Here is an 11,995-nt window from a genome sequence, read left to right as displayed (position 1 = left end):
TAATTCCATACAGCCTCTTGGTAGTGGTGGAAATAATGTCTCCAATGATGAAACAAATGCATCTACTGCCCGTTCATCACTTATGGCTAGAGCTGATGCTTTTGAGCAACATTTAGAGGAGCAAGACTCGATTTATCAACAAAATAAGCTTGAGGTGTATAATTCTAGTAAGTATGTCAAAAGGGATCCTAACTTTGACATCCTTGTGTGGTGGAAACGTAATTCAATCGAATATCCTATTTTATCTACAATGGCTAAAGATATTTTAGCCACACCAGTGTTTACTGTTGCTTCTGAAAGTGTTTTTAGCACAGGAGGGAGAGTCATAGAAACCTATAGGAGTTCTTTAACTACTGAAATGGCCGAGGCTTTAATTTGCACCCAGAATTGTTTAAGGCCTTCTTTTACCTATTTCAAAGATATGAATCTCATGGAAGATTTTGAGCTTTCAGAAGATATTGTAACAGGTAAATTTATTACTGAATTTCTAATAAATATGATGTAATGTTGTATAATTATGCCTTATTAAGAATTGTTTATTTAATTATTTTAGAGTTTCAACAAATGTCTTTAGCAGCAAAACGAGTATCAGGTGTCTCATCATCACAGTCTCAGCCACAACCTTCGGGTTGTGCTTGAAATGGATGTATGTATATCATTATTTACTTATTACTTTATTATTATTTTTGTTAACTAATGTTTATGTTGTCCAATTTTCCAGGTCAACTATGTTTTTTGATTTTTTGGAGTCATGCATGATCTATCTATCTATCTATCTATCTATCTATCTATCTATATATATATATATATATATATATATATATATATATATATATATATATAATATATATATATATATATATATATATATATATATATATATATATATATATATATATATATATATATATATATATATATATCACTACTCAATGGCCGAATGAAAAATAGCTAGGCTACTACGTAACAGAACCCGTCGACTATGATTTTTGATTTTTTGGAGTCATGCATGACCTATATATATGAGCCTGTGAAAGTTACCAATGCCTATTGGTTGGTTGCCATTGGAGCCTGTGAAAGTTTCTACAGGTTTTATTTTGCTTTATATTTAAGTTTTTTCCCCATCACTCCATCCATTGGAGCTGTTAAAGAAGAGACTGCCCAAACTGTTGTCGTCATTGAGCATTGGTATTTCACTCTTTTTATCGTTTTATCATTTTCTTGCTTTCGTTCTAATGTGATTGATAGTGCATAGTTTTTTCCCATTCGTATATAATGTACACCTTGAACATGCTCCTTGTTTAATTGCCAATGGTTAACCACTTTCACATTAGTATATAATGTACACCCTGAACTGTAGAGGATTCAATTCATTTTATTACTGTGCTTGATGTTCTGTTTAAATTTCAGTCTGCTTTATGTGCTCAACTTTTAGTTTCATAAACTAAAATTTGTTATTACTTTAATTACTCTAATAATTATATTTGCAATTGATTTTAACAGGAAGCTCTACTAAATGCCTTGAATGATGAGACTCAGAGATTATAGGAACAAGTATATTTTGGACAAATAAAATCTCACACTGATGTATTGGACAAGCTCCTATCAGAAGCTGGTATTCAACGCTATAATCCTCGGGTATAATGTTTTAAACTTTTATATTTCTGGGAAACTTGTATAATGTGATGTGTGGCTAACCAGTTTCTGATTGATGTAGATTATTTCTGATAACAAACCAAGGTTCATATCTCTTGCGATGTTTACTTTTGGAGAGGCATCTATACTAAACGGGATTAACTATTTGCATTCTCCTGGAAGTAAGTTGTTTGATATGTTAAAATAAACAGGTCCATTCCTACACATTGGTCTTTTGTCTTATCATTTGGACTGTTTTTATCCAATGCAGCAATGGATGATTTGAAGCCCGTGACACATATTTTTGCCGTTGACATCACTTTAGCGAGAGGGATTAAGTTACTTCACCAAGGCTTCAATTATCTGGTTAATACTATTTTGCATTTCTTTTAAATATTCTTCTATCTTTTAGCCTGATGACTGTCATTGGTTGGAGTGTTGGGCCACTTATTCAGTACTTGTATTTTTTTATTTGAACATTATTCTACAGATAGAAGGGTCCAAAGATGCTCGTGTAGGTCTTCTGTTTAGTGGCAATCATACTACAAATTTATTTAGCCTCCTTTTTGTGAAGGTTTTTGAAATTACTACATCCTCATATAGGTTTGCTTTATAATTTTTAAAGTTGACTTTTAATAATAGATTGATTGGCATTTGTCTATTTGATTCTGAAGTTTTATGCATTTCTTTTCTAAGTTTATGCACGGTTTTATATCTATTGTATGAATGCATGGTTTTATGCAGCCATAAAAAAATGCATTAAACTTTTTGGATCAGCTATCCTCAGTCTATCAGCAGAAATACATCCTTACATCTCCTGTGGGTGTTGAGGGGAACCAAGCATTTATTGATGAGATATGCAAGCTTGCCGAGTCTAACGGGTTACCATCTGAGAGCTTTAGATCTTCCCTCTCAGAATTTTCTGCTGATGAAGTGAGAAGCCATTTGAGTGAGGTACTTCTTCTGGCTGCTTTTCCCTTTTCTGAACTAAATATCAGCTTTTCAGTGACATTTTTTATTGTTCAGTAACCGTGAAAGTTTGCACTAATGAGACTTCTTGTTATCAGGCAGAGAAGTTTTTGTCTACAGCCCTTGTGACTCAGTGTTGGTTTTTTTTCTTTTGTGTGTTTTGTGATTGCAGTTTGAGATGGGGATATACCTGAGCGCTCCAAAAACTGAGAAGGCTTCTGAAGATGGTGAGAATGGCATGCTTCGCTTCGGTTTGTCTTCAATACAGGGCTGGCATGCTTCTGGCGAGTTGGGGCTGCATTAAGGAAGCAATGAACGCTGTTAGGCATCGTCTTGTTCAGAAATCTGTTCCAAATGAACTAGTTTTTGTTGGAGAATTGCCTTCTGGACCAAATGGTGGGTTCAGCCCGAAAATGGATCACCTGGTAGGTATTTACCAATTTTGAAGTTTGTTATTGCATGAAATTTATTTAGTGCTTTAGTTGATTGAACATATAATTGAGTAGAAATAGTGCAAAGAGCTATCAGAGTTATTGCTCTGTATGTAGTATAACACACTTATGTATTTATCTGATTATCCTGAACTGTGATGTTCTTTTTTTTCTTTAGAAGTTATCGATTTGTATTTATGTTCATGAAGTATCAGTTTCAGTTTTGTTTTTGCGTATAATATCATGATACTGTAGTTTTAAGCCACGGACATAGCAGAGACTTACTTCTGTCACTGTACTGTAGTTTATCATATGCCCACATAATGCTATCTCGTGCTCCATTACGTCCATGGTTTAAACTTCATTCCTTAAACACTTGAAATGTGTCAATAATATGTTTTACATGTGAAGAACTGGATTTTATAGTTATGGGAAAGCGTTTTGGTTATTTTCATTTTGATATTTTTCTGAAATAATCATATGTGTATATATTGTTTTACAGATATCGTGAATGGGGTTGGCAAATCTTTGAAGCCTTTGAAAAGTACACAAAGATCGATACCGGTGGATATAGTTCTTTGGACGACGTAACTATTATTCCTCCTCCTAAAAGAGATAAAATGGAGACTTTCTTTCTAGGAGAAACACTTAAGTATTTATACTTGCTTTTTGGGGAAAACTCCCATATTTCATTGGACAAGTTTGTTTTTAACACAGAAGTACATCTTATACCAATCAATTTGAAGAAATGAGTTTTATTCATCAAATGCTTTTAATAGACAGTTTTTTAGAAATCCAGATCGCGTTTGCACAATGTGAAATGCTTCTTTGAAGTTACTATGGCATCTCTTTGACTCTGAGCAAGAGTGCTTCTGGTTGCAAGAGTGCTTCTGGTTGTAAAGGAGTATTGAACAAGAGTACTTAAGTATTAATTTTAATATGATAAGAATAATTTTAGTTTCTGAACAAATACTCAAAATGTATCATTGGGCTTAAAATGAATCAACCTAATAATCCGAATAAACCGCTTAAACAAACCCGCAATCCGCACAAACCGAACCCGTCCAAACCGTGATGATATTGGGTGGAAATGGACCTTCATATATGAACCGTGGGTTGGACTGGGTGAGGGTTTTGGGCCCGAAACCGCCCGGCCCGACCTGTTGTCCAGCCCTAGTTACGTCTTCAAGGAGTTCAAGCTAAAATGAAAATATTACACAAGACATTTGATGCATTTTTAACAAACATTATTGAGGAACATGAGAATTCCAATTCTAAAAGTGAGAAAGATAAGGATTTGTTGACTACTTTATTGACACAGAGGTGAAGGAGATGATGATTGAAATAAACTCACTAATATTGAGATCAAAGCACTTCCTTTGAAGTTATGGAAAACATTTTTTAAGTATACTCCAATTTTTACATTTGTTTGACATTTAACTAATTATATATAAAAATATGATTAATTCGGTTAAATGTATGATTAATTTAATTTATATTGTAAAATAAAATTATTTATATTTTTTTACTTAACCAGAAATTTTATGTTTGAATTTAGTCTTAGACATAAAATCGTATTAAATTCTTTGAGAAAATTTTATTGCATGTGATTTTTTGCGATTTGAAAAATTAATCTTTATAGTTGTAGATAGAGGGGTTTTCAATTATATTTTAAAAACTAATAATTTTATAATTTATTAAATAAAACTCAAATTAATGTTGCGATAAAATCCAAAATTAAAAGTTGTCAACTTTATAAGACCCTTAATTGTCCTAGCCTAGTGGTTGGCCAGTATACATATTTAATTCAAAATATTAATTTCATAGATAAGAATGTTAAAAAACTCAGCCGTTGAAAAAAAATCAGCTATAGGTACATGAAGATCTTAATTTATTAAAATTTAGAAATAATTGTATGTTTTTTGTACGGAAAAATAATTGTATGTTATTTGTTCTTTTTAAATATTGTCATGCTACATGTTTAGTTATAAAATAATTAGTTTTATACATTGTGATTGCATTATCAATTTCTTTTAAAATCTTACATAACACTCAAACATTGACATCTTATCTAAAATTCTACTTGAAAGTTGAAACTAAATTTTATAAATAAAAATCCAACCAACATGCATTCCAATCATTGATAATATGATATATTGATTTTTCTTATTAATCTTTTAATCCTTACCTATCGTTCAACTTGTCTTCTTATATGAAGTAGAACAGTGGGTGGCAATAACTTTTTTTTCAAGTACTTACATTATTATGCATTTTTCAATTTAAAGTGTTATAAAGATTGATGACATGGAAGACAAAAAAAATCGGAATGATAAATGGTAATTAAATATGATTCATTATTGAGACCTATACTATTTAATCTTGTCTAAATTGAAAGCATTATATGGAGCTTCCTAAAATTTATATTGATTTTGGTTTTTTTCTTTTAAATTTAGTCATAATTTTTCTATGAAAAATAAATAAATAGTGTTAGCGATTTGAATCTACATCTTTGCAATAAGATGTTCTTTAAATTTTTAACTGATAATAATTTTTTTGCCTACATATTTTCAGCTGGACAGACACATCATCAAGATGGGACATTGTATAATTGATAAAAAACCCAAAAGTCTTAGGGTAAGTCCAACAAGAATTTGACAATATTGTGGGCCTAGATAGGAACGTGAAAGAAGAGAACATATCTAACCTACCTTACCTACAAGCAGTCATAAAATGAACATTTCATTTGCATCAATCAACATCTTTTTCCCTTCCAAGAATTACTTCTGAAAGTTCTGAGATTTTTGGATACCACATTCCAAAGGATGCTACTGTTTTGGTTAACGTATGGGCCATAGCTCGTGAACCAAAACAACGGGTTGATCCATTAGTGTTTAAGCCGAAAGATTCTTACCCGGTGGTGAGAAGTATGATGTTGATATTAAGGGAAATGATTTTGAAGTTATATCTTTTGGTGTTGGATGTAGAATATATGTTGGGATGAGTCTTGGGCTTCGTATAGTTAACACTACGCCAAATAAGGGAAAAGATGGCGCTTATTTTGGCCTATAACAGCGCTTTTAAGCGCTCTCTAATCTGGCGCTGGCATAGGTAAAGACAGCGCTTTGTTCTCCTGGAGAAAGCGCTGTCTAAAGTGGCCACATTATAGTGCGCTTTAAGAAAAAAGCGCCCTCTGGAGTGGTCCATAGAGGGACACCTTAGAGGGCGCTTTCTGGTAAAAGTGCCCTCTAAAGTTGTCAGTGTAAAGTGTTTAGAGGGCGCTTTCAGGAAAAAGCGCCCTCTAAAGTTGTCATTGTAAAGTGTTTAGAGGGCGCTTTCAGGAAAAAGCGCCCTCTAAAGTTATCAATGTAAAGTGTTTAGAGGGCGCTTTCAGGAAAAAGCGCCCTCTAAAGTTGTCATTGTAAAGTGTTTAGAGGGCGCTTTCTGGACAAAGCGCTCTCTAATGTGTTAGTTATTTTAAAAAAATTTGTTTGAAAAACAGTGGATATATATTTATTTGGTAACCTGTTCGCATGCTGCAAAAGTGTAAAATTCATATTGATTTCATCCTTTAATCCAATGTTATACACCATTAATCCATTGATATATCAAACATGAATCCATTTATATACAACATTAATCCTCCATATATACAACATTAATATATGATTCTTTGATCAACAATATACAACAACATATTCTCAAAGTACTACAATTAAGAGAATAAAACATAGCAACCAACACCCAGTGACCACTGTATCCAAAAGCTGTCTAGTAGTTCTAACCAATACTAAACAAAAACGCTCATCCACCCATGGTGGCAAACATGTTCTGTATATCCAAAAGCTGTCTAGTAGTTCTATCGCACATCCATACAAAATAAGGCTCAACCAAAACAACAGATGGCAGCATAAGTAGTCCCCTACAAAAAGAACACGTCCAAATGCAAATAACACAGAACTGTCAAAAGGCGATTGAGCAACAAATAGTAAACAATGGCATAAAGTTAAATGACATAGCTAATATTACCTGAATTCCTGCATGGCTGTTAAGGTAAAAATCAAATTCCCTAGGGTGACAAATGCCGGTGTCTACCACGGTTCCTTTGACAATTTAGAACAACAAAATCAGCAAAAAGTGATAAATTCAAATGATAATATATACCAGCTGCATTGAGAAATATATTGAAAAAACCTGGCATAATTTTTCCACTTCTATCGGTCTCTTTGGGGTTGACAGGAAAGAGACGGGTGTGATGTCTCTTTTGGACCACTACAAAAGTAACTTTAAGTAGATACCCATCCTCTATTGAGACACAAGCCTGTATCTCCGACCATATTTTTTCTTTGCCAACCTTCAAGTCCGGACTTCTCCAATTATCACATGTAATCGGAATATGTTGTCGAACAAGGAAACCAATGTCGTAGAGGGATACTTTCAAATATCCAGCATCATCATCTAAACAAATATCAATTGATACTTTCGAGCATCCCTTGCCCCTTGCACAAATGATTGACTTCATAATAGCCATTTTACTTGTAAAAAAGAAAACAATTAAAATCAGATGACAAATGTAAAAACAATTAAAATCATAAAAGTCATTTTACCTGTAATAAAGAAAACAATTAAAATCATTTGACCTGTACCTTTTTCACTAAGTTCTCTTTCTTTTCTTGGTTGGAATATGTTCTACATGTCTCTTAACAACACGGACGGTTGGATTGATCCAAATACCCTCATTATGATCATTTCTAATATATGAAACATTTGATATATTATTCTCATCTTGATCATTTCTGGTAAACGATTCAATCTCAACATCAATATCATCACCTTGATCTCCAGTGTTTTCATCAATTACTTTGTTGGAAAAAAGAACTATAGACCATTTCGTACTTTTCGGATCATTGACATAGAACACTTGTCTAGCTTGAGAGGCTAGAATAAAAGACTCATCTTTGTATCCCACCCTATTAAGATCCACTTGCAAAAATCCTGACTTATCCATTCGAATGCCGTTATTATTTTCAACCCACTTGCAACCAAATATAGGAATCTGAAACTTCTCATAATCAAACACCCAAATGCGCTCGATAACACCAAAATACGACAGATTTGCAAATTTGGGGTTTAAGTCCTTCACACTTGATATGTGCATTGCTTCAGCTACCACGGTGACACCACTATTCTGCATAGTACTTTTATCATCTTGTTCTTTGGTATAAAATGTGTATCCATTAATCGCGTATGCGCTATAAGAAAAAACATGGAAACTTGGACCATATGCTAAGCATCTCAACCTTTCTGTTATTGAAGCGGGATCTGAATAATACTTTGAATAAATATGATCCTTAAACCAAGGTATAAAACATCGATTGTGCTCTCGTACTATCCAATTTTCATTTCTATTGGGATTTAAACCTCGGAGAACATCCTTGTGAATTTCAACATACGGCTCAACCTCATTCTCATTGTGCAGAACATACAAATGCACTTGATCCCGTTCGACCCTTGATACTGCCACGATTTTATTTCCAATTAGATTTTTTCCTTCTTTCTTTTCGACAAGCTGAGACTTGGGGAGTCCGATTGACTGAACATTAGACAAATATTCAGTACAAAACTCAATCGCTTCTTCAACAATGTATCTTTCAACCATACAACCTTCTGGTCGACTTCGGTTCTTCACGTACCCTTTTAATATTTTCATATAACGTTCAACAGGGTACATCCATCTCATATAAGCTGGTCCACACAATTGTGTCCCTTTTAATATTTAGGACACTCATTTAACGATGCATACTCATTTCGAAACAAAACGCAATCGTTTGGACATGCATGTATCTTATCATAGCTCATGCCAATAGAGCACAACATCTTTTTGGTCTCATATGTTCGATTGGGAAGAACATTATCCTCAGGAAGCATATCTTTCAAAAGGGCTAATAACTCTGTGAAACTTTTATCCGACCACCCATTGCCCGCCTTTAAGTTGTACAACTTTAATACCGCAGACAATCTTGTGAATTTAGTGCAACCATCATACAAAGGTTGCTCTGCATCACTTACCAACCTCTCAAACATTTCGGGACAATCCTTAAGATCTCCTTCAAGTGCTTCTGCAATCTCTTCAACTCGATCACAATCGTATGTATCTGCGCCACTATAGTTTGAGGCATAGGTCGTACTATCCCCCGGTTCAACATTTTCGTTACTTTTCTCACCATGCAAATTCCAACATGTATAACTTCGATCAATTCCATGCCTCATTAGATGCGATGTCAACTGAACTGCGTCAACCCGTTTCCCATAACAACAACCCAAGCAAGGACATATCATTCTACTGGGGTCTTCGGCGTTCGCAACGGCAAACTTAACGAATTCTAATACCCCATTCTCGTACTCTCTCGACAATCGATTGGAAGACATCCATGTATTATCCATTACTAATTAGAATAAACAAAAAACAATTTCAGAAGAGTTCAAACACATTCGGACCTAGGTTTCTAATGATATTGGTGTTGACACAAAATCAGATATTCATAGGGCTTGAAATTGCCTAATAAACCCAAACAAACGTAGGGCTTGAAATTTAACGCATGCGCTATTAAATTTAAAATGACTATGAATATTGAAACTTTACAGGTTGAAACAAACGTAGCATAGACAACGCATAGACAACAATAACAAAAAACTGAAATGGGGCAAAGCTAAAACAAAGCAAGAAATAGGGCAAAGCTAAAACGAAACAAACGTACCTTTGGTGCCAGAAGGAGGAAACGTCGTAGATCTAACAGAGGTGGAAGGAGAACGCCTTAGAACCCTAACGTGAAAAAGAACGAAAATAACAGAGAGTGAAATAACAAAACGCGCAGTATGTTATAATTTTAATGTTTACTAAACGGGACCTTAGAGGGCGCTTGTGGAAAAAAAGCGCCCTCTAAGGTGCGCTGTCTATTGCTCCTTATTTTTTCGCTTCACTTTAGACAGCGGTTTTGTAATAAAGCGCCCTCTAAAGTGCGTTGTTGTACATGGACTTAGAGAGCGCTTCCTTAGAAGCGCCCTCTAAGGGTATCCTTAGAGGGCGCTTGCATAAACGCGCCCTCTATTGTTGCCCCTCCATTTCCTCATTATTTTTTCGCTTCACTTTAGAGGGCGCTTTGTTACACAAGCGCTCTCTAAAGTGCGCTGTTGTACATGGACTTAGAGAGCGCTTTTTTAAAAGCGCCCTCTAAGGGTATCCTTAGAGGGCGCTTTCATAAACGCGCCCTCTATTGTTGTCCCTCCATTTCCTCATTATTTTTTCGCTTCACTTTAGAGGGCGCTTTGTTACACAAGCGCTCTCTAAAGTGCGCTGTTGTACATGGACTTAGAGAGCGCTTTTTTAAAAGCGCCCTCTAAGGGTACCCTTAGAGGGCGCTTTCATAAACGCGCCCTCTATTGGTGTCCCTCCATTTCCTCATTATTTTTTTGCTTCACTTTAGAGGGCGCTTTGTTTCAAAAGCGCCCTCTAAAGTGCGCTGTCTATTCCTCCTTATTTTTCTCTTCACTTTAGAGTGCGCTTCTTTAAGAAAGCGCCCTCTAAGGTGCGCTGTCTATTCCAATTTTTGGCGTAGTGTAAATTTTTAACTGCTACATTGCCCATTCATTTAATTGGGAACTTGAAAATGGGCTCAAACCTGAAAAGATGAACATGGATGAAGCTTTTGGGCTAACTCTTCAACGAGTTATGCCATTATCAGTTCGTCCTAAACCCAGACTCTCACCACACGTGTACTCGTTTGGTTTCTAATTTGTGACATTTACATTTGAGAACTTTTCTTTTTCAAGATGCATCCTAGATTTCTTTATCTTATGCTTAATTATTATAGTGAATAAATGAAATTTTTAGTATGTTGGTGTGAAAGGATATCAAAAGCGTCAAAGGTGTAACACGAATTGGTTTATGTATTTATATTTGAAGCTTTAATGTAAATACGTCTTTAATTATGGTTACTCAAAATATATATATAAAAGTTAGATTTCTTTTTAATTTTAAAATTAATTCGACACAATAACAATTCATATATTTTGTTAAGAAAAATAGATACTAAGAAGTATATTGTGTAAGGTTAGAGTCTTACACAATCTCATGGAAATTTAAGAGACGCCTGCATTTATGGAGGTTGAGAATGGTCTTTGTTGGGTTTCAAATGTGAAAGTGCTAAAGTCCCACATCGACAAGGAATGGAGGAAATGTTGGGTTTATAAGATATGTAACTCATACCCCCATTTCCTTACCGTTTTTTGTGGATATGTGTTGTCAAGGTTTCTTATATACCTCAACATTTGTCCCATTGACACTTACGGGCCTCGCTCCTCGAACTCTCCAACAAGTGGTATTAGAGCATGGTTGGCTCGGTGGGGAGCGGAAGAGGATCCTAGTGTGGATCAAGGCTAGTGTGTGGGTGACTTACACTTGTGGGGAAGATTGTTGGGAATCAAGTGTGAAAGTGCTAAAGTTCCACATCGACTAGGAATAAAGGAAATGTTGGGTTTATAAGAGAGGTGACCCATACCATAATTGCCTTAAGTTCCACATCGACTTGTTACAAAATATTACAGATGAGTTACTAAAAAATAGTCACCCAAGTTCCTAAGAACAAACCCTATTTTCTATCCAAATGTCCAATCTCTCAAACTCTTTTTATATATGAGCTATACAAGTCCAAGGTGTTTACTAATGTTACTGAATCCCTATTAGATATCTCCAACAGTTTCCCAAATTCCAAGAACACATTCTTAGGAATTTACTCTTGTCTCTCTAAGATTACCACTAGGACTCCTTAACACTTCTCTTTGACTTCAACTCTAAAGCTATGAAGATTGTGATACCAAGCATTCAAGAGATACAATTTTATAATTAATAAAAATCAAGAGATCAATAACAAGATCAATACGTAACCCATAAACAGACAAAATCG

The 11,995-nt window shown here is 34.7% G+C and overlaps 1 protein-coding gene and 1 pseudogene across 1 annotated transcript; both read left to right on the top strand.

The window, feature by feature from the left end:
- The first annotated feature begins 1,552 nt into the window (after window positions 1–1,552).
- On the top strand, window positions 1,553–2,282 carry LOC127082756 (UDP-glucose:glycoprotein glucosyltransferase). Its single transcript, XM_051022987.1, has 4 exons — window positions 1,553–1,638; window positions 1,718–1,817; window positions 1,907–2,001; window positions 2,126–2,282. The coding sequence occupies exons 2-4, from the start codon at window positions 1,757–1,759 to the stop codon at window positions 2,249–2,251; spliced, it is 282 nt and encodes a 93-aa protein (XP_050878944.1). The 5' UTR covers window positions 1,553–1,638; window positions 1,718–1,756; the 3' UTR covers window positions 2,252–2,282.
- Window positions 2,283–4,109: 1,827 nt separating this feature from the next.
- Window positions 4,110–10,824, top strand: LOC127081370 (flavonoid 3'-monooxygenase-like; annotated as a pseudogene).
- Window positions 10,825–11,995: the final 1,171 nt, after the last annotated feature.

Source organism: Lathyrus oleraceus, chromosome 5, assembly GCF_024323335.1.
Source record: "Lathyrus oleraceus cultivar Zhongwan6 chromosome 5, CAAS_Psat_ZW6_1.0, whole genome shotgun sequence".
NCBI lineage: Eukaryota > Viridiplantae > Streptophyta > Magnoliopsida > Fabales > Fabaceae > Lathyrus > Lathyrus oleraceus.
Note: the sequence above shows the minus strand (reverse complement) of the source record. Positions and strands in the feature narration are given on the sequence as shown.

Bases quoted from the DNA above. Each gene is read 5' to 3' on its own strand.
- LOC127082756 (XM_051022987.1), top strand. From the start codon at position 1,757: ATGTTTACTTTTGGAGAGGCATCTATACTAAACGGGATTAACTATTTG. The intron at 1,818-1,906 runs GTAAGTTGTTTG...TATCCAATGCAG, and splicing joins CTATTTGCATTCTCCTGGAA to CAATGGATGATTTGAAGCCC. The intron at 2,002-2,125 runs GTTAATACTATT...ATTATTCTACAG, and splicing joins ACCAAGGCTTCAATTATCTG to ATAGAAGGGTCCAAAGATGC.